We start from the raw sequence: 22,230 nt of genomic DNA on the forward strand, positions 1-22,230 counted from the left end.
TGTGATGGTGAGCTGATCACTGTAATGCTTTTCAGGCAGCAAAATGCACCTGTCCATCTGTCCTAGCAGTACTGACTTGGTTTTAACATTTCAATGTTAATGACTGATTTTCCTTTTTATCTACTACATCTTGAAAACTGGAGTTAATTTCCCTTTGGGACATTCGATTTTTTCATACATATTCATGTTCATAGCCATAAGTTATGGTCTTGCTGATGTTTTATTTTTCTATTTTTAGAAAAGCAAAGAAAGTTACATGTTGGTTAAATTGGGTCAAATGTTATTTGCACTTCCTTATTTCTCACAGACAACACAGATGCCATCATAAGATGACTAGAGGCCCCTCGAGATTACATACGATGGCTCATGTTTGGGGAATTTGTCCTTTTATTGCTTGTAATCTGCTAAGTAAAAATAATTGTCTCTCAACATTTACTCTGGCCTCCTCCTGTCATGTTTAAATAGAAATGAAAGTGTCTGCTTTATTCCATTCATATAACCACAAGGGCAAAAGTAAAAATTTTGTTTACTTGTTTAATTCTGAACTTAAATTTAATTAAATTGGATCAAGCCATCCCAAATAAATTCTCAAGAAAGTGAAAATATTTGATGTTCATGATAACATTAAAGCTTTAATTGACCCTATAATAGAATTTCATTCAGTATAATTTAAGTGTGAAATATAATCTAAATTCTAATTGTTTAAAAAAAATGTTGATCTGTGTTTTGTGCCTGATAATTTATTGCTTTGTGGAGATAGGAACTTAATATAACCAATTTTCATTGTAAACTAGGTTAAGTCTCACCATATAAACACATTATTTTTTAAAAGTCAACTTTCTTTCCTAATCATAAAAGTAATTGTGGGCCTCAGACACTTTGTAGCCAACATGATTTTAATCATGTTATGATTTTTAAAAGAGTCAGTTATGTTTAGGTTAGATTTTAGAGCTCAGGTTATTTAACTGAACGATTAATTGTTTATGTCAGTTTCTTGTTTCAAGTATCTTTGATTCCATTTGAATTAAGTGAGTGAGTGGAAAAATGAAAAGAGAATCCTTTGTAACTCAAAATTTCCATAGTTACATGTTTTATATGTATAAGCTAAAGTAGTATCAAATCAGATCTGACTAAAGTAAAAGTTTTACAAATACCTCCTAGAATGTTCTGGGTTGTTTGAAACAAGAGAAATACACCTTTATAAGTCTAGCACTTATTACATGTACTCAATAAACATTTTGCCCCTTGAAAGGAAATTCCTAATTTAAGGGTCAATGAATGCTGCACACAAAAGAAACCACTTGAAGGTAAAAATGTTTCTGCTCTGGAGAAAATTCTTTTGTTAGCACAATGTTTGACAAATTCATTTCCTACTATGAAGGTACAGCTTTTTAAATTGTTCAAATGAATATGGAGATACAAAGTATGATGCTTAGGAAATAATATTTTGCTTTTTTAGCTTTTGAAATGCACCTTGTCACTTTGAAACATGAATTCCTTAGGTTTTCTTGTAGCTGGGAACTAACCTTGGAAAGACCTGCGCTATTCTAATTCTATATCAGAATAAGTTACTCATGTGTTTATTGTCGTGTTTCTTGCAACTGTTTTTCACTCCTGCTCTGTGTTTTCTGTAGTTGTTTCATGTTTTTAAATATTACAAGCAAACCGTTAACAAATCCTAAGGAATAAAATGAGATTTTCATTATAATTACATTTAAATTTTCTTAAATTTGGGCAACGGCAATATCTACCATGTATTGAATCTTTACAAATGTCAGAAGTGCTCTGCTGGGGAAGGAGGGACAATCTCCTCCTGTACCAGTCAGATCTGATTTGATGGTACACACACACAAAAATAAAAAAAAAAAAAAAAAGAACAAATGTCAGAAGTGAAGCTTTAAGACATTGTCTTCCTAAGAGTAAGTCTTAGACCTTTTTCTTGTTATGACACACACACAAAAGAATTAGATGTGTACAGTACCTTGTGTTTAGAAAACTCCCTTCACCTCAGACTGGCACCAGAGGGTGGAGGGGAACATACTTGTGTCCTGTTTGAAAACACATTTATCTCTATCTTCATGACATTCCCATGAGGTAGGTTAATTGTACCCATTTTACAGATGATGAAGTCACTCTGCCCAGAATCACACAGTAAACAGGATCTGCTGATTCCACTATGTTGCCACTAGTCTTGAAATTTTACCTGGATTTTTCAGATACAGAACCAACTTGTTGTTACAAGACCTTTTTGAGTAATGTGTATTTAAAGCTTAACTGAAATTACCAAGTATTTAGAATTAACTACTAAAGTGAAAGGGGGTTCTGATGTTGTAGTGCTGCTAACCCAAAGACTATGTCTTCGGAGGTTTGGATCTACCGGCTGCTCCTGGTAGATCTTCCCTTTGGAACCAATTTAATGAATTTGAATTTCGACTACAGTGAAAATGACTTTAGCTAACTGAGCCCTTCTTTTGAACTTTGGATTGAGAGCATTTAAAGCTTAAAGTATGTCTGTTTTCTTTTCTCTACCTTTATTTTTAAGTAATAAGATGAATTTTTATCCCCAGTTTTCCAAGTTTAAATAAACTTAATTTTTCCAATTGAAAGAAAATGTTTCTGTCTTTTGTAAATTGCTGGTATGGTGGAATGACGCCTAGAAAAACTCCTTGGCTGCCTTTTGTCAACAGCAGATAACAAGGAATGCCCTCTAAAAGAAGTTGAAAGTCCTGTGATTAAGTTTATCTTGCTTTCAGATACTTACCATAAGTAGTAAAGATTTTCTGGAATATGTGTGTTCATGTGTGTTCACCTTGGAGTACATAATACTCACTGAAACACATTCAGTCACAATTTTTTTAATTCTTGTTTTTATTGGGAAACATTTGGGTTTCGGGGGTTCTTTTTTTTCCCTCAGGCAGCCTCTTCAGGTCCATAGCTAACTGGCTCCTCCTTGGAGAGCTACTTTTTCTTTGGGACACTCTAGCCTCTTCAAGACCCTCTGGTTCCTCTTTGGGGGAAGGTTTCTTCCCCTTGGAGACACTTGGGTTTACAGTTGTCTCTTCAGAATCACTACTACTCAATTCATTGGAAAGAGATTTCTTTTTCTTGGGTTTAGGGAGAACCGAGGTGGATGGATCTTCATTCCATTCTCCTGTGGAGCCTCCTGAGGCTTCCATTTCGTGTTTCTCACCTGTCTCCTGCTCACATTCTTGATCCACATTTTCAACACAAAATCTAGGGGATTGAGTACATTTAGGTAACATTAGCAAAGGATCATCTTAGCTTTTTTAATGCATGAATCTAAAAAAAGTGATACTCTGTGCAATGTGACAGTGTGCTAGAACAGGGAACTTCCTTCATCTTAGAGCATGAATTTTAGTCATATCCTTATTTTTTCCCATTCCCAAAAAAGGTGATCCAACAGAGTGTGGAAATTATTGAACAATATCACTGATAACACCTGCAAGCAAAATCTTGCTGAAGATTATCCAAAAATGACTGAAATGATGCATTGACAGAGAACTGCCAGAAATAAAAGCTGGCCTCAGAAGAGGATGTGGCACTAGGCACAGTATTGCCAGTATCAGAGGGAACTTGGCTGAAAGCCGTACCAGAGGAATGATTATCTGTGTTTCAATGAATATGCAAAGGCATTTGAACGTGTGGATCATTACAAATTGTGACTAACCTTAAGAAGAATGGGAATCCCAGAACACATGATTGTGCTCATGTGAAATCTATATTATTGAACAAGAAGCAGTTGTCAGAAAGAGCAAGGAAACACTGCATGGTTCAAAATCAGGAAAGGAATGTGTGAGTGATGCATCCAGTCTCCATACCTTCTCAATATATATGTAAAACAGCATTCAGGAGGCTGGACTTCATGAGGACAAGTGTGGCATCAGAATTGGAGGAAGAAGACTCAACAACCTATGTTAAGCAGATGACACAACCTTGCTTGCTGAAACAGGAGGACCTGACTCGCTTGATGCAGAAGGTCAAAAAACATCAATATAGCTCTTCAATATGGATCAAGTCTTCAATAAGGGTCAAAGCTCAACTTCAAGGAAACAAATATTCTCACCACTGGGCCAATTGACATTATCATGGTAAACAGAGAAGAGATTGTTAACAATTTCAGAGTACTTGGTTCCACAATCAACTCTCTTGGCACAGCAGTGAGAAAATCAAAAGAGAATTGCCTTAGGAAAATATCCTGTCAGGGACCTCTGGCAACAATGTCAGTCTAGAGACCAAGGTGTGCCTGATACAGGCCATGGTCTTTGCAATTACTTGCTATGCATTAGAATGCTGAGCAGCGACTACGGATGACAGAAGAGTGGATGCCTTTGAGTTGTGATGCTGGAGAAGATTCTTGAACATTCTACGAACTGCCAAGAGAACAATTAGGTTTGTTCTGGAGAGGATGAAGCCAAGTTGCTTTATGAAGGCAAGGGTTTTTAAACTTTGTCTCACATAGTGCCTGGAGGGACTGGTCTTTGAAGGACAACATGTCTGGAGGTGTGGAGAGACAGCGCAGGTGAGGAAAACCCTTGATGACACGGACTGACACAGTGACTGTGACAATGGGGGCAGATGTGTCAGAAATAGGGAGATTGGCTCAGGATAAGATCACTATGAGTCGCAGCTGACTCAATGGTACATGTTGTGTTGTTGTTATGTGCCATCGAGTCGTTTCCGACTCATAGCGACCCTATGCACAACAGCCCTAAACCCTGCTCTATCCTGCGCCAACCGCACCGCCTCTGACACACCCATCCCGATTACCCCAGTCACCGAATCAATCCATCTCATAGAGGGTCTTCCCCTCCTGCGCTGTCCCTCCACCCTCCCAAGCATGATGTCCCTCTCCAAGGACCCGTCCCTCCTGGCAACATGTCCAAAGTATGTCAGACGAAGCCCCAGAATCCTTGCCTCCAAGGAGCAGCTTGGTTCAATCCTCTCCAAGATGGATCTGTTTGTTTTCCTGGCAGTCCAGGGTACATTCAGTACCCTTCTCCAGCACCACAGCTCAAAAGCATCCACTCTCCTTCTGTCCTCCCTAGTCATTGTCCAACTCTCTGATGCATAACAAGCGATTGCAAATACCATGACCTGTATCAGGCGCACCTTAGTCTCCAGAGAGACACTGTTGCTCCTGAGTACCTTTGAGAGGTCCCTAACGGCAGACTTTCCCATCGCGATACGCTTTTTGATTTCCTGACTGCTGGTACCAAGAGTGTTGACTGTGGTACATAACATTATTAAAATCTATACTTCTCAGTATCCATAATATTAGATCAAATATAAATTTGAATATTCTTTTCCAAGAGAATCACTTGATTCATTTGTTTTTAATCTTGTAAAATGAAAAATGTAAGCTTCCTTCTATTAGGATAAATCAGTTAAGAGCAAAACCCCACATTTGTGTGTGTGTGTGTTAAATTTTTTTCAGTGTTAGAAGTTCCATATTTCTTTTTTTCCCCTTTCCATAGTTTTTTTGCCATTCTTGCTATTATTTCTTTTATTTTACACTGTTTTATCTACAAAGTTCATATACATTGCCCTTCACACCAGACAATTCCCCCCACCTTCCCAACCTACCCACTCCACTCATCAAACTGTGTGTTTAAATTTTTATTTTATATTGGTTTGCTTATAAAATTAGTATATACTGTTACCGGATATACACGACTTTAAAACTCTACATTTTTTGAATATATCTTGCAGACTATTTTTGTCCAGTTACTTGACTTCTCCACAGATCTTTCCAGTCAGCATTTGAAGCATGTCTGTCAGAATTCATTGTAAATGTCACATCAGCGGGAAAAGCTTTTGTGTGATCCTCTAATCTCCATGAAGGGAGCTCTGTTGGCCTAGTGGTAAGAATCTGCACTATGATCCTGAAGGCATGTGGTTCGCATCCACCAGCTGCTCTGCAGGAGAAGGAAGGCCAATCTCCTCCTGTGTGATTAACCCCTCTGAAAACCTGCTGAAAGGTCAGCTATGAGTCACTTCTGACTTTATGGTACACAACAACAATCTCCTTCAAGGGAGCACTGGTGGCTTAGTGGTAAATTGCACTACCAACCCAAATGTTCATGGCTTGAATCCAACAGCTATTCCACTGCAATCTCCTCCCATGTGATTTACTGCCTTTGAAAACCCTCTGCAGGGTCAGCTATGGGTTGGTTCCAACTTGATGGTACTCAACAACTACAATCCCCATCAAACTACCCTGTCATGTCCTTTTGTAGTGTCCTGTACACTTTGGGCTTGTTGTTGTTGTTAAGTGGCATCGAGTTGCAGGCAACTCACAGCGACCCTATGAAGGAGAGTCCTCGACGCTCGGGTGCCTTTCATCCTCTCTCCAGGTTCATAGGGTTTCTGGAGGCAAGCTATTATGGAAGTGGATGCCACTCCTCCTTCCAAGCTTTTTTTAATCAGGGAGCTCCACCCCACTCTCTGTCCACATTGGGTAGCCAACCATTAACGCATTTGACACATCAGCATCACAGTCACTTTGGGCTTAGTTTGTAATTATTTTCATGTCCAGAGCTAAGTCTCTCTGGCCCTACTGCATCCATAACCCCTGGCCCATTGTTGGAATGCAATAATCCACAGGTGTAAAGCCGTATTACTTGTTAGCTTAGATGCATCGTCTAGAGTGCTCAGGACTTAGGGTTTTGGCTTCAGGCTCAGGAGATGCAAGGGTGAAAAGTAAGGATGGCATTCAAAGAAGACAGAACACAGCAAGGATTAGAGGAAAAGGGAGCCTGCCTTAATTCCTCAAGTTCTAAAGTAGAAGTCACAACTGCCATGATTATTTACAAAAGCATTAGACAGTGACCCTCTTTAAAGCTTGCTTCACGTATATGCTGCTTCTTTGATCCAATAGGAACTGAACTGTCCAATGGGACCATACCAATGTTTTAGTTCTAAATAACTTTGCAATGTGGATCATGACTCAGAGAAGATTCTAATGAAGGAGAGATGTGTCAACAAAATCGGCAGTAAGTTTATTGTTTTAGCTTACTTCTGCCTGGTGGCTTTGTTGTTATGTACCATCAAGTCACCTGTGACTCACAGTGACCCTATGTACAATAGCTCCAGCCCTGTCCTGAGCTAGTCTCACTGACCCTGACACAACTACCTCCCATTACACCAGTGACTGTGCCAATTCCTCTTATCCAAGGTCTTCCTCTCTTGCGCTGTCTCTCCACCCTTCCAAGCATGATGTCCTTCTCCAAGGACCACATGCCCAAAATATGTGAGACAGAGCTTCAGCATTCTAGCCTCCAAGGAGACTTGCTTTCCCTCTCTGCAAGAAAGACCTGTTTGTTCTCTTGGTCCATGGGATGTTTAATACTCTTCTCCAGCACTGCAACGCAAAGGCACTGATTCTTCATGTCAGTCTACAGACTAAGGTGCACTCAATCCAGGTCATGGTCTTCACAATTACTTGCTATACATGAGAGAGTTAGACAATGATTAAGGTCTGGTGGTTTAGTGATAAGGAATTGCACTGTCTATGCAAAAGTATGTGGTTTGAATCCACCAGCTGGTCTGCTGGAGAAAAATGGGCAACGTCCTCCCATACAATTTACTGCCTCTGAAAATCTGCTGGAGGGTCAGCTATGAGTCGGTTCCAATTCTATGGTGCATCATCACACAACAAGCCATTGAGTAAAAAGAGACTCAGAACTGACCCTACATTGGGTTTCTGAGGCTGCAAATCACACAGGAGAAGAGAACTTGGTTTGAATCTTCCAGCTGGTATTCTTTTAACACTCAATGCTGAATAATAAGATTTTAGAATTTAAATGGGATGAGGAAGTTAGTTGAATTAAACTGCCTCCATTTACATACAAGGAGGCTACAGAGAGATGATTTAGTGGCTTTTCCAAGGCCGTAAGAGGCTAGTGTGAAACAGAGCTGGAATCTGGCCACAACTGGCTTCTGGACCAAAGTATTCCTGGCTAGTTTATGCACCAGTGTATGTTTTTAATTAGCATAAAGTAAAACTCCAAGTCAGCAATTTCTTTGCAAGGATAGAAGCATTTTTGTTCTGTGAAGTCAGTTTTACCCTTTGCCATTCAGAGATCCACGCTGTCCTGTCTGGCTCAAGGCTTGGTAGATTCTGATTCAGTGTACCAGAGGTAGAAATGCAAATTCCCAGCTGGGGTTCAAGACAGAACAAACCAGTTCCAAGCCCTGTCTGGCTGCAGCTTCAAGCCACTGAGTCAAGAGTCAGACTTGTTGGGCCTCTGTAGAGGCAAGAGCAGCTGGTTGTTATCTGTTCATTAAAGGGAAATGAGATGGTTCTAAAGTCTCAAGACCCGTTTATAGTGGACTTGAGAACACTTTTACAACATGTATTATATATGGGTGTGTCTAATGGTCAATAAATTCACTTCAAGGGAAATTCCCAATCACACTCTGGAGCTAAAAATGGGCCCAGCTGGGAGGCTGCCCTAGTTTCCCGAGCATGAGCTGGCCGAATTCCCTCTTGTCCTGGCAGAGATCAGGCATTTCCCTTTTTCTCCCTCCCACAGCCTGCTGCTCAGCTCAACCTGGGAGTCCTATGCAGCTCTCATTGAATTGCAGAGGGTTTCCAAGGCTAAATGCAAAGTTAGAGAATGCAAGAGAGGCCCAGCTTTGTTCTGTTGCTGGATCTCAAGGAGGACAATCCCTTGCCACGTACCCCATGGTTTAAATGTTACAATGTAACAGTGTCACTTCCTTTAAACAAACTGCTTCCTACAACGCTCATGTCATCATGAGTCAACACTGATGTAGAACCCAGATAGATCCGGACCCCAAGGACAGTTCTGCCACACACTGTGTCCCTTCTCCAAATCAAAATTCCTGTGACCTTCTGTTTCCTTTTTGGTAAGACACAACCATTATAGCCTTAAGCTAAACAGTCAGACGCCAAATAAATGGGAATTGATATTTTAATAATGCCGACTAATTGAATGCTCTTGGAGAAGTCACTTCAAGTTCTTTGCCATTTCTCTACAGTGTGAGGAACTTGGTCCCAAAGGTCCCTCAAGGCAGGTGAGTGCTGACAGTTGAAGGCGATCTTGAAAACTGGTGTGGGGGGGTCGAGGTGGCGGGTCGTGCTCCCTTTTTGGGAGCTCTGGTGGCCTAGGAGTAAGAAGATGCTCTGCAATCTCGAAGGAACACGGTTCAAATCTGCTGTGTGGCAAAAACTGGGCAATATACTGCCTCTGAAAACCTGCTAGAGGGTCAGCTCTAGGCTCTCTCCTCAATACCTTTCCCCATTGCCCCACAAGGTCCCCTTGACGCTCACTTGTCCTCCTCAAGAGTCCTATCTGTGGCAGAGGAGGCAGATTCCGAACTTGAATCCATCGTGTGCATTCAGAGCATAGGATAGCCGAGGAAAGCGGGAACGTCTGGCTGGACCCTGGGACCACCAGCTCCTCCGAGTTTCACGTCCGGAGCTCCAAGGAGCAGGCGGCGTGGGTCCGGCGTCCTTGCCTCGCTCACAGGCGAAGGACTGGTCGCCCAGGCGCCGAGAGGGAGGACAGGGCTGCTGAGCTCCCAGATCACCTAGTCCCTGACCCAGAGCAGAACGGGCTGAAAGCGCCACGCCCTCAGGCCCCACCCTTCAGGCCGGGGCGGGCAGTAGATTGTCCCGGGCCAGGGCTCGCCGGGTAATGAGATGCTAAGGAGGCTCTCATAAAACCTCCGGCCTTGCGCCCTGCGCCCCAAGCGCACACCACCCCTCCTGCCGCCCAGGCAGAGCGCCTCGGCCCCACGCCCCGCCCGCCTCGCTCCGCGCTGCCTCCGCCCCGCTTCCTCCGCCCCCGCCGCCCGGGCAGCAGAGAGCAGCCCCGCCGGGCCCCCGCCGTCGCCGGGTAAGTCGGCCAGCGTGTCCGCCGTGCGCCCCCTGCCCAAGGGGCCCGGGGGAGGAGGCAGGAGCCCTTTCTGGGCCTTGCCGGCCCCCACGCCCCCACTCCACATAACTCCCTCCAGACTTTTCTGTCCGGAGTGTGGGTCCCCGCCCCGCCCAGCCCGCAGTGGTCCAGCTCCGTCTCCATCCTCCCGGACTGCTCGGCCCGGAGCTGCCTCCAGCGCCTCGCACATCTTTTGTCTTGGTAATACCCGGCTGGGTCGCCCCTCTTTCCTGTTCGCCCAGGTCCTCCTCCCGCCGTTCCCCGGGGGAGATCTGTGTCATTCCTGACTTTCGGTGCGTCCTTGTCCAGGCGATTGGCGAAGAGTGACCTTTAGACCTTTTCACCTGCCTTGGCTCGCCCGCAGGGTTCAGGCTGAGATCTGAGATGCAGCAGGAAGGGGAGCGGGGCCAGAGGCTCCCCTTGCCCCTGATCGCTAGCGCCTTCTCATGGGCCACCTTATCTCCTGTCTCCTCTTATCCCTCCTGGGCCGTGCGTGAGAAAGCCTCTCTGACATCCCTCAAGCTGTGTGGGAGCTGGAGCGTGGGGTGGGGGGACAAAGGGCTGCCTTGTCTTGGAGAGATTCCTGGGAGTGCGTGCCCTGAGCTCAGAAGGGGTCAAGGCGAGGCTACCCTTGCAGTGGGAGGAGGCTTGGAAGGGGACCCAGCAGCTGCTTCCCCCCACCCCAGCCCCTCCTCCGTTGGCCCAGGAGCAAGTGGCAAGTTTTCAGGGGAAGTGCCTCGACCACAGTGAGTCAGAAATAGACGGAGGCCTCTGTCACGCAGTCAGTCGCAACATCCTCTGACTGTTGAGGTAGTTTTGAAGGTGGGAAGTGGAGCCTACGCAGTTAAGAGACTCTACCCCCCTTCCTCAAGAGGCGAGCATGAGGGCCGAATAGAAAAAACTTTGGCCCTAGAAACAACCCACACTTAACGTACCACTGAGCCCATTGAGGGGCGCCTGGGATTGGGAGACCTGGAGAGGGGGCGATACGGATACCCTACAGCTAGGGATGGGGGTATTAAATCTGAGCACAAAAAGCCTTCCTACGGGCAGAGAAATTCCTGCAAGAGCTGTTGCCACGCCTCTCTACTCCGCCTGGGGCAGGCGAGCTAGGAACTGCCCACTGGGCCCTAGGGAGCTCAGTGTGTTTGGAGATTCCCGGACTGTAAGATTGAACTGGAGGCCTCTGTAGTTTCTGGGTGCCCTCTGTGCCCAAGACTCATGATTTTTCGTGTCTAAATTTGGCAAATACCATTTGGAGTGCATGGGACAACTGCTGTCTTTGGAGCAGATAGTGGCTGGTATGGGGTGGCTGGGGAGGAGCAGAGCCAATCAGATGTGATTCTCCTGTTCTCCCACCCTCTCTCCGCTCAGGCATTCTCCGCCTCCCTTCCTTTTCTCTTCCTCCTTTCTCCAAGAGACCCCTCCTACTCTTCAGCAGCCTCTCGGCTCGGCTCAGCTGCTTCGCTGGGAAACCTCCAGGGGTCTCCATGGAGGAACCATCCTCCACCAACCCTGCACATGCCCACTTCGAGAGCTTCCTACAGGCCCAGCTGTGTCGGGATGTGCTGAGCAGCTTCCAGGGGCTATGTGAGACCCTGGGGCTGGAGGCTGGTGGGGGGCTGCCCCAGTACCACAAGATCAAGGCTCAGCTCAACTACTGGAGTGCCAAGAGCTTGTGGGCCAAGCTGGACAAGCGAGCAGGCCTGCCTGTGTACCAGCAGGGCCGGGCTTGTGCCAGTACCAAGGTGGGTCCTGGACAGTGGGGGGGGGGGGGGAGGGAGGCGGGACAATGACCCACAGCGCCCTCTGTGTTTACAGTGCTTGGTGGTGGGCGCTGGACCTTGTGGGCTGCGGGCTGCGGTGGAGCTGGCGCTGCTGGGGGCCCGTGTGGTGCTGGTGGAAAAGCGCACTAAGTTCTCTCGCCACAACGTGCTCCATCTCTGGCCTTTCACCATCCATGACCTGCGAGCACTCGGGGCCAAAAAGTTCTATGGCCGCTTCTGCACAGGCACCCTGGACCACATCAGTGAGCACCATATGTTGGTCTGGAGGGACGGAGGCAGGCCAGAACTGGGCTGTTGGGCCAGGCAAGAGGTAGGGTGGACTGGAGTCACTTTAGCCAAGTGACCTTCAGGACTCAGGCCCTCCTACGTAAAATGGACAGTTGGGCTGCGTGTTCCCTAACATTTCTTTTATCTCAGATCAGATACACTGGTGGACTAGGAAGCTGTGCAGTTTGTATCACTAATCTAATACCTCCCTCCCTTTCAGGCATCCGGCAGCTTCAGCTGCTTCTGCTGAAGGTGGCGTTACTACTAGGGGTGGAAATTCACTGGGGTGTCACTTTCACTGGCCTCCAGTCCCCTCCCCACAAGGGTAAATATTTCTTTGCTCTCAGGAACCCTTACCCACCAGAGACACCTTGATCTGTACAGAAGGAATAGCTTGGGAAGGGAGTCAGCTCAGTCTCCCTAATAATATAGACTTGTGGGAGCTACTTTGAGCCTCATTTTAAGCATCTGTAAATTGAGAATAACTCCCCCCTCCTTCTCTACCTTTCATGGCTGTTGTGAAGATGTACTTTGATAGATCATGTGTTTATTTGTGTTTTACTGGCTTGCCCTGGCAGTGTAGGGCACACCTTTCTGCTTCTCATATGGACTAGCACACCCTCATGCTTCTCATACCTTCTATCCTAGGGATTGGTTGGCGTGCCCAGCTCCAGCCTAGTCCGCCAGCCCAGCTGGCCAACTATGAATTTGATGTCCTTATCTCCGCTGCTGGAGGTAAATTCATCCCTGAAGGTGAGTGACTGACTACGCCTTTCCCCAAAAAAGAAGCCCAAGTTTGTGGGATTTCTGGGCTTTTATATCCCTCAAAGGAGTCCTTGGGTTGTACAAATGGTTTGTGCTCAAGTACAGACCTGAAGGTTGGCAGTTCTAATTTAGCCAGTGGCTCCGCTCATCTTTTATGCAAAGATTACAGCTAGGAGAATCGTGTGACTCAGTTCTGCTCTGTAATATGGGGTTGCCCCGAATCAGCATCAACTTGACAGCTGTGGGTTTTGTTTCTGATTTTGTTTCTATCTCTCATCGTACTGCCACTACTCACCCTTCCATTCCCAGGCTTCACCGTTCGGGAAATGCGAGGTAAACTGGCCATTGGCATCACAGCCAACTTTGTGAATGGGCGCACCGTGGAGGAGACACAGGTGCCCGAGATCAGTGGTGTGGCCAGGATCTACAACCAGAGCTTCTTCCAGCTACTGCTCAAAGCCACAGGTGGGGGCCCCTTCCCCTTGCCCGGCTGTGGGCTGGCTCATTTCTCTTCCTCTGAGCTGTCTTGGGACCAGAAATCTCATACTTTGCTGTCTTTGTGGCTTGGCAATAAAGGGGAAAGAAGCTGGGCCCCAGGCCTTCAGTAGGCACAGCCTACTTGGCCACCCCTGCAAGACATGCTTTCAAAATCTCTCACAAAATTCATGTATTATGAGATCAAGGCCCAGCCCACTTCTGCGGCCCCTTTATAGGTGCTTTAATATAAAACACAGAACTTCAAAATGGAAGTGGCACTGCAGGAAGGTGCCCTCTGTTTACAGTTGTCACACACTGCCTACGAAGTGCACACCCACCAGGCTGTGTCATTCACAGCATGTGACAGTGTGCAAAGGTCTCCCAGCTGCTATTCCAGCCCTGTTTCCATCTCTGCCCCAAGCCCTCAGCTTTCTGGAGCCTATGACAGATGGCCCACTATACCTCTGAGGCACTCACTGCATTCTGTGCGTCAAGCCATGGTTGGGGTGTTTGTGGAACTGACACAAGCACACCTCTTGCTCCCTTCCTTGCCCCCAGGTATTGATCTGGAGAACATTGTATATTACAAGGATGACACCCACTACTTTGTGATGACAGCCAAGAAGCAATGCCTGCTGCGGCTAGGGGTGCTACGCCAGGTAGGGTCCTGGCCTGGCAGGGAGGGGCTGGGTGGTGGGTTCTGAGGGGAAGAGGCCAGAATGTGGTGTGGAAGAACCCCATCCTCTCCTGCCTCTGTCCCAGCTCCTCAGACTCTTCTCCCTTGGGAGTTACATGGCCACCAGTGCAGCTTCTAGGCTAAGTGACTTAAATCGGTCAGTAGACGGGCACATCTGGGTTACAAATGAGACTCATTCCTAATTCTCTTTATGTCATAAGGTGGACCTTGTATGTTGGAGAGTCAGGTGGTTCTTTAGCCCGCCATCCTTACACTCTCTTAGTCCTCACAATCTCTCACACACAGTCTATGACACACTCAAGCCTATTGCTGCAGTCACTGTGTCAGTCCACCTGGTTGAGGGTCTTTTCTCCTTTGCTGCCCCTCCACATTGCCAAACATGATGTCCTTCTCCAAAGAATTCCTCTCTTGGCAACATGACCAAAGTATGGCATTATTCTTGCCTCCAAGGAGCACTCTGGCTGCATCTCCTCCAAGATTTATCTTTTTGTTCTTTTGGCAGTCCATGGGATCTTCAGCCCCCTTCTCCAACACTGCAGTTTAAAGGCATGAATTTTTCTCTCAGTCATTGTGCATGGGATAAGACAGTGTTCAGATCAGTTATTCATAGGATCTCTATGGGCTGTACTCGACTCGGTGGCACCTACCAACCACCACCTACCCACCCACTGCCATCAAGTTGATTCTGAGTCTCATCAGCCCTGTAGGACAAGATAGGTTTCCAAGGCTGTATTTTATTGGGGCCGACTGTTGCCTTGTTCTTCCTTGGAACGGCTAGTGTGGTCAAACCACTCACCTTCAGTTACTAGTAGCCCAGCACTGGTTGTTGTTGTTGTGTACCATCGAGTCAGAACCAACCCATAGCTGACCCTCTAGCGGGTGGTCATTAGCAGTTAATCTCACAGAAGGAGACCGCCCGTCTTTCTCCCTAGAGCTGGTGGTGGACTCATACTGCATGTCTTCGGGATGGCAGTGCAGCTTTTTACCACAGATTAGCACCAGCATTGAATGGGGCTCCGCTAATCCACTGAGCCCCACAGTTCATTTAGTGCCACGAAAGTCTCAAAACCTGCTCAGTGATTTCAAAGCTACATGTGCAACAAGTGAAGTTGATTGTGATGAAAAATTTGGGTTGAGTAGGAGTTAGTTCTTCCGTTTTCAAGTGAGGGTAAATTTAGGGCTATAAAGTCACGCTTAAACTCCTCACCAAGGACTCCTGTACTGCAGATGTCAGCTCTCCGAGGGCAAAGCCTTCTTTCCATCCATCTCTGAAATGCCTAGAATTTTGACTGGTGTCTGGCACACAGTAAATTCTCAGTACTTGCTGAATGGATGAAGTAATTGAGTGCCTCCTATGTTCTAGGTGCTGTTCTTGAGCGTTTACTATAAATTTTCCATTTAATTCTCATGATCACCATGATCACATGTATGCTATCTTTAAATAATGAAGTATAGATTCTGTTAAGTTCAGTGTTTGTCCTAGTTTAGTGTATGACAGAGATGGTAACAGGACAGGACCTGGTGTCTCAGTAAAAGGTGAGGCAGGATATTTGCATGAGAGCCCTGAATCTCCACCTACAACTTAAGTGTCTTCTAGGGAAGGCCCTTCTCTTTTCTAGGTGTGTGTACCCTGCACACCCAATGAGGTGGGACTGACCATTTAGCCCTGATGGTTCTGATCTGTTGGCCATTTAGGACTATTCGGAAACCGACCAGCTACTAAGCAGTACCAATGTGGTGCCTGAAGCTTTGCAGCGCTTTGCCCGGGCAGCTGCTGACTTCTCCACCCAAGGCAAGCTTGGAAAGCTGGAGTTCGCCCTGGATGCCCGCGGGCGGCCTGATGTCTCTGCCTTTGACTTCACAAGCATGCTGCGGGCAGACAGCTCTGCTCGTGTGCAGGAGAAGCATGGTGCCCGCCTTCTGCTGGGGCTGGTGGGGGATTGCCTGGTGGAGGTGAGGGAGTTCCCTGTTTGGGGAGGAGGGTGGGCTTTCCTTCTGCTTTGAAAGTCAAGGACTGCCTTTAGGGGTGTACAGGGATTTTTCCGGTGGGGAGGAGGAAGCTTCTTGATTGGGAATATAAGATCAAGTTCATTCTGACTCAGCAACCACATGTCAGAGGAGAACTGAACACTATAGGATTTTCAGTGGGTGAATTTTCAGAAGTAGATTGTCAGATCGTTCTCCCAAAGCACCTGTGGGTAGACTTGAACCTCCAGCCTTTCAGTTGACAGCCAAGCACATTAACTGCTTCACTCCCCAGAGACAACTCCTAATAATAGGTTTGCTCATTGGTAGAAGGTGTTCCAGACTGCCTGGTAGAGGTTGAGAGACTACCTCGTATGGTGAAGGGAACCCCTCAGTCTGACCTTGGGGGTCATCTGGGTTTGGGAACTCTTATTGAGCCCTCACTAGCTGCTTACTCTCCCTTTGACCCTGCAGCCCTTCTGGCCTTTGGGCACTGGAGTGGCCCGGGGCTTCCTGGCCGCCTTTGATGCAGCCTGGATAGTGAAGCGGTGGGCAGAAGGCGCTGAGCCTCTAGACGTGCTGGCTGAGCGGTGAGGCCTGAGTTATCAAGGGGACTGGTTGGGGGCAGGGGGCAGGCAGAGGGACAAAGGGGTACTGGGTGAACGGGTAAGATAATGAACACCTGGCAGTCTTGAGGGGTGAGTACTGATGAGTGCCCTCCCGCTCATGCCCTGCCCCTCCACCCCTGCCCCTAGTGAGAGCCTGTACCAGCTCCTGTCACAGACATCCCCGGAAAACATGCACCGCAATGTGTCCCAGTATGGGCTGGACCCAGCCACCCGCTACCCCAACCTGAATCTCCGGGCGGTGACACGCAACCAGGTCAGACCTCCTGCCACCCTCAGACTTCCCAGCTTAGCGCCGCCAGCCCAGGCCTTCCCTCCAGGTCTGCCCAGTCATGGCCTCTCTGAGGCAGGCCTGTCCCTCTGGTGGGCCCCTCCTCCATGGGCTGAGGGGGTTGTGGTCAGGCTGGCCTGAAACATAAAAGGGGCTGTTGTAGGTACGAGACCTGTATGATGTTGTGGCCAAGGAGCCTGTGTCGAAGAAGAATGACAAGACAGATGCAGGGAAGCTGGCCACTGGTAAGCATACTCCACTCCAAAGATGTTCAGAATGCTTATCCACATCTCGGGATGGGGCAGTGTGCCACAGAATGCTAAGTGTTTGGTGGTGGAACAGCGCAGGGGGTCCTGGAGGCGTGGAGGACAGTGAAGGACCCAGCAGCAGCTCTCTGCCAGTCTGCACAGAAGTCTGTCAGTAGTTTCAAAGCCTTTTTGACCGAAGTGGTGCTGAATGCATTGTGTAGTCCTCTGTTCCCAGTGCTGCGGTCTGGCAGTTCCACCCTGCAGGCCTATTTCCTTTGAGCCCCTGGGTTCCCTGCCCCTCTCCATTCACAGCCTGCTGTCTTCTTTGTGGTACGCAGTCCCCCACTTGATTCCAATAGAGGATCATTTTAAATAAGAAAATAGGGCTGAAAGTGCTTGCTGACAGTGAACTTCAGGCTGGTGCCCCCGTAGAGTCTCTATCTCCCATAGAGATCCCCAACTTGACACTGTCACCTTGTGCCAAGATTGGGGTAATGGACATCTTCTCTCTCATGGGTGATAGGCACCCAGGAGGCACTGCTGCGATGGTGCCAGGAGCAGACCGCTGGGTACCCAGGTGTCCACGTCACTGACCTATCCTCCTCCTGGGCTGACGGGCTGGCTCTGTGTGCCCTGGTGCACCGGCTGCAGCCTAGCCTGCTGTGAGTTGTGGATTGGGTGAGGTGGGGGTGGGGGTGGGGGGAAGTACATATCTCTTTTGTGCCCATGGCTCTTGTTCTGCTTCAGCAATGACGAATGTAGTGAGATCACTGTGTGGAAGTTAGTGTGTCTAGTTGAGTCCCAGTGCCACCACTTAGTAATAATCCTTATGCTCACATTTCACCATCCTAGAGGCAGAATTCCTAACCTTCTAAGTCTTGTGAGAATCAAATGCCCTAAGAGAGGCTTGTAGGTGGTAGGCCCCCAGAGCAATGATCAATGGACCACATGTGGCGCAGGGGGCCAGGGAAAGAACCTTCCCTCACTTCTCTCCTCCCTTTGAGTCCTCAGTCTGCCCCTGCTCTCCCTTCCTCGAATTCCAACCCCTCTCTCCTCATAGTGTTGTCTCCCATTAACTCTTTCCTTCATACCCCACAGAGAACCCTCGGATCTGCATGGGATGGGGGCTCTGGAAGCAACGTCATGGGCACTGAAGATGGCAGAGCAGGAGCTGGGCATTGCACCAGTGTTGTCTGCACAGGCAGTAGTGACGGGGAGTGACCCACTGGGCCTCATTGCCTACCTCAGCCACTTCCATACTGCCTTCAGGAACAAGCCCCAAAGCCCAGGTGACCTGGAAGGTGGCTGGGGGACAGCCTGGGGTGGGGAGGTAAAGACGTGTATGTGAGAGAGGCTTGAGAGAGCCATCTGAGGCCCAGCTTGGGGAAGATGTCCTGGGCTAGAGTGTGGCTGTCAGTTCTGAGGGTTGTTATTGGCCCATGATCCCTGACACTGACTCCTCACACAGACCCTGTCAGCTGTGGCTCTCCAGGGACGTCCAGTGCTGTGCTGTTCCTGGGCAAACTGCAGAGGACCCTGCAGCGGACCCGGGCCAAGGTGGAGGCGGGGTTGGGGGCTAGGAGGGGTGCCCATTGGGGGGGTGTCTATGGATGGGCTAGGAGGGGTTCCCAGTTAGTTCTGTGGGTGCCAGTGAGGAAGATATTCAGCATGAGGGAAGGGGATAAGGGACTCAGATCCACATGCTCAGAACATAGGACTTCTTGCAGGAAAATGGGGAGGATGCTGGTGGCAAGAAACCGCGTTTGGAGGTAAATGTTAGCAGGGCCTGACGGTCCCTATTCACCACACATTATCTCCCATGTTTGTCCCTTCATATCTTGCTCCTACCCCATGTCCCTTAAGCCCCCAGCCTGTTTCCCTTCCTGGTCTCACTTCTCACCCCTTCCTGTACTTTCATCGTTGCACACCCATTCCTCAACTCTTCCTGTCCCTCAGCTATCCTGGCCTGAGCATAAATTTACCCCCCTTAGGTAGAGATAGAGACCCCAGGGACTGAGGAGCTACCTGTCCCAGAGCCCAGGGGACCCCTGACACCCCCATCCCAACAGCAGGAGGTAAGATCAGGGCTCTGTCTGCAGGCAAGAGGCTGGGGGAGGGAGCAGGCAGGAGTATTTCTGGGACAGACTTTGTACCTGGCCCTGGCTCCAGCTGACCCTGTGATCTGGGGGTACAGACTGATGCTGGGGAGCTCTGTGCACTCTGTGGAGAACACCTCTATCTCCTGGAACGCCTCTGTGCCAATGGCTCTTTCTTCCACCGGAGCTGCTTCCGCTGCCATATCTGTGAGTCCACGTTGTGGCCAGGTAGTTACGGGCAGCACCCAGGAGATGGTGAGTAGCCCCAGGAGGTCTCCAGAGGGGCTTGCCTGCCTGGGCAAGGGACCTGAGGGTGGAGGAGAGCTGGGATTCTGGACAGGCAGAAACACCTTCAAGTTGGACTTCCCCCCGCCCCCTCCCCAGATCAAGTCTTTTCTGTGTCCTCCAAGGTTCCAAATGAGAGGTTTTAAGGAACCAGAAGGCTGGTAGAAATGCACCTGTAAATCCCAAGTCCTGTCACCTTCTCGACCTTCAGCTGCCACCGTGTCTAATAAACTGACTTATCATTGGATTGCCTTAATCTGATGCTTCCCTTCTTTCCCTCTCATGTTCCCAGGATACTTCTACTGTCTCCAGCACCTGCCCCAACCAGGCCACAAAGAGACTAGCAGGGATGGAGGCCCCGAGAGTCTGGTAAACCTGTGAATATGTGTTAGGGTGTTGGGCAGGTAGCAGCGAAGGTGCTCTCCCATATAGCACCTTCTAAACAACATTCTAGTTTATTCATCTGCATCCTGGCTAACACTGCTGGTCAGTGTTTAGGGAATACATAGATGCCACATCCCACATTTCCTGCACACGGATGGCCGTAGCCCCACACTCAGCAAGCTGCTGATCAAATCTTGTCACTTTTCCAGGAACCACCCCTACCAGACAATGAGAGCCTGTCACCAGCCCCCATACCACCCACAGTCCCCCAAGAGGAGGCCAAACCTGCTCCAAGTCCTAGTCAGCCTACTCGTCGGCTGATCCGCCTCTCCAGCCCAGAACGCCAGCGGCTGTCCTCCCTAAACTTAACTCCTGACTCAGAAACAGAGACCCCTCCCAAGCCCCCTCGCAGCTTCCCTGCCTTGGCCCGCCAGGCCCTGGAGGATAGCTTTGTGGGCTGGGGAGTACCAGCCCAGAGACCTCAAGGTAACTGCTCTGCCTCTACCACAGATGTGCTGACCCAGGGTTATGATGGCGTGGGGTGAGGGACCTGGGACTCTTGTGAAGGCAAACCTGGGGCATAGAGAAGGACGTGAGGATCTCAGGTCATGGCTATCTTTCCTCTGCTCAGGGCTCTCTGGCTCATTTCTTGTGACCTTGGAGAATGAGGAAGAAGAGAGTTTCCCTTCCAGTGAAGAGGAGGAGGAGGAAGAGGAGGAAGCTATTGCTTTGGATGAAGACATAGAGCAGGTGCATGGGACAACCTTGGCTACCTGCCCTACCCAAGCTATGTGTCCACTAAATTCCTGTCCCTGCTACATAGCAGTCTGCCAGTCTTCTCTGAGCCCTTCTCTTACAATGACTTATTCACCTCTAGCAGGATTTACCCCATTTGCTGTTCTTTTCTGCCACTCCCAAATGGAGTATCTCCAAGCCCCATTCACCAGAAGTCTGGCCTATCCCTGACTGGTCTGACCTTGCTATAGGTCCTGCTGAAGTTTGCCAAGAACTCAGGCACCATGAACAAGTACCCAACATGGCGTCGAACTCTGCTACGCCGTGCCAAGGAAGAGGAGATGAAGAGGTTCTGCAAGGCCCAGGTGAGTTCCCAGAAGTTGTGACAAGGAGAAAGTTCTGTGACTGGGGATCAGACCGCTTCTAAGGCCCCAGTGAGTAATCTGAAGACCTGTGGGCCTTCTGTATTGTTCTCAGGCCATCCAGCGGCGGCAATATGAGATTGAAGTTTCTCTGAGGGAGCTGGAGGCTGAGGGCATGAAGCTGGAGCTGGCTTTGAGGAACAAGAGCAGTGAGTGAAAACGGGAGGACGATGTGGACATCCCTCTTCCTCCCAAGCACTGGGTTCCACCCTAGGCAATCTTTCTAACCCTCAGGGTGTGGCCCCGAGTCCACAGCTCTTAAGACACAATTCGTCTCCTAACTCCAGCTTTCCTCCATGCTCTGTCTCTCCTAACCCCTCAGCTGGGTACCTCCTGACCACTCTTCCCTTCTTCCTCACTATCAGGTGCCCCTGAACAACAGAAGCAGCTGTTGTTAGAACAGCTACTACAGCTTGTTCAGAAGAAAAACAGTCTGGTGGATGAGGAGGCTGAGCTCATGATCATGTAAGGGATGGGGACGGGGACAAAAGCATGTGAGCCAGGTAGCCCTAACTAGGTCCCTGGACAGCTTGCTTCATCCTTTACCTCCACAGAGCGCAAGAACTTTACTTGGAGGAGCAACAGTGGCAGCTGGACCAAGAACTACGAGGCTACCTAAACCGGGAAGGTAGGGAGGAGCAGACATCATAGGACTGGTGTTGTACAAGCTTTATGATCTCGGGCACAGCTGATTGTGACAGTTCAAGGGAGAAACCAGAGGAGGGAGCTCCAAAGCCCCGAATTCTAGCTTCAGCTCTGTCAGAGCTGTACCACTGGGCTTCGGCATACTCTCTCCAAATATGACACTACTTCTGAATAATGCTAGAAACCACTGATCTTAATAAGCCTCCTAATTTTACAGATTAGCAGAAGAACTTCCAAAGTGATGCTGCTTCTAAATAATGGTCGAAACTACCGGTGTTAACAAATCTCCTAATCTTACAGATTAGGAAACAAAGCCCAGGATGTATATTAATAGATGTTACAGAGGCCTGGATTAGGTTGTATCTTGTCTCACCAGTGTGCTCCCTGCTCTCTAAGCATCATCTCTACCCTTCAGAAACCCTGAAGACAGCTTCCGATCGGCAGGCTGAGGACCGGATTCTGAAGAAGAAGGTGGACGTGGTGAACCAGAGAGATGCTCTCATCCGTTTCCAGGAGGAACGCAGGCTCAGTGAGTTGGCCTCAGGGACAGCGGCCCAGAGCTAGGAGTCTGTGGCCTCTCTGTCTCCTGTGCTACAAGGAGGATGGCCATAGTACATGTCTCAGCTGTGTTTTCAGG

General features: G+C 48.6%; 1 protein-coding gene across 1 annotated transcript; it reads left to right on the forward strand.

Moving 5' to 3' along the window:
- Positions 1–11,413: 11,413 nt before the first annotated feature.
- Positions 11,414–22,157, forward strand: MICAL1 (microtubule associated monooxygenase, calponin and LIM domain containing 1). The gene is made up of 24 exons (XM_006881225.1): positions 11,414–11,671; positions 11,745–11,952; positions 12,198–12,302; positions 12,626–12,730; positions 13,052–13,207; positions 13,778–13,878; positions 15,612–15,869; positions 16,356–16,471; positions 16,637–16,763; positions 16,942–17,023; positions 17,550–17,688; positions 18,125–18,315; positions 18,495–18,583; positions 18,754–18,795; positions 19,018–19,101; positions 19,221–19,377; positions 19,700–19,776; positions 20,001–20,277; positions 20,423–20,541; positions 20,778–20,891; positions 21,004–21,097; positions 21,314–21,413; positions 21,503–21,576; positions 22,009–22,157. The coding sequence occupies exons 1-24, from the start codon at positions 11,414–11,416 to the stop codon at positions 22,155–22,157; spliced, it is 3,222 nt and encodes a 1,073-aa protein (XP_006881287.1).
- Positions 22,158–22,230: the final 73 nt, after the last annotated feature.

Source organism: Elephantulus edwardii, unplaced genomic scaffold (assembly GCF_000299155.1).
Source record: "Elephantulus edwardii isolate Elephantulus edwardi_28Jun2011 unplaced genomic scaffold, EleEdw1.0 scaffold00013, whole genome shotgun sequence".
NCBI lineage: Eukaryota > Metazoa > Chordata > Mammalia > Macroscelidea > Macroscelididae > Elephantulus > Elephantulus edwardii.

Coding starts and splice junctions, on each gene's coding strand:
- MICAL1 (XM_006881225.1), top strand. CDS start 11,414: ATGGAGGAACCATCCTCCACCAACCCTGCACATGCCCACTTCGAGAGC. Junction 15,870..16,355: donor TGGGGGATTGCCTGGTGGAG/GTGAGGGAGTTC, acceptor TTGACCCTGCAG/CCCTTCTGGCCTTTGGGCAC. Junction 21,414..21,502: donor GAGGCTGAGCTCATGATCAT/GTAAGGGATGGG, acceptor TTACCTCCACAG/AGCGCAAGAACTTTACTTGG.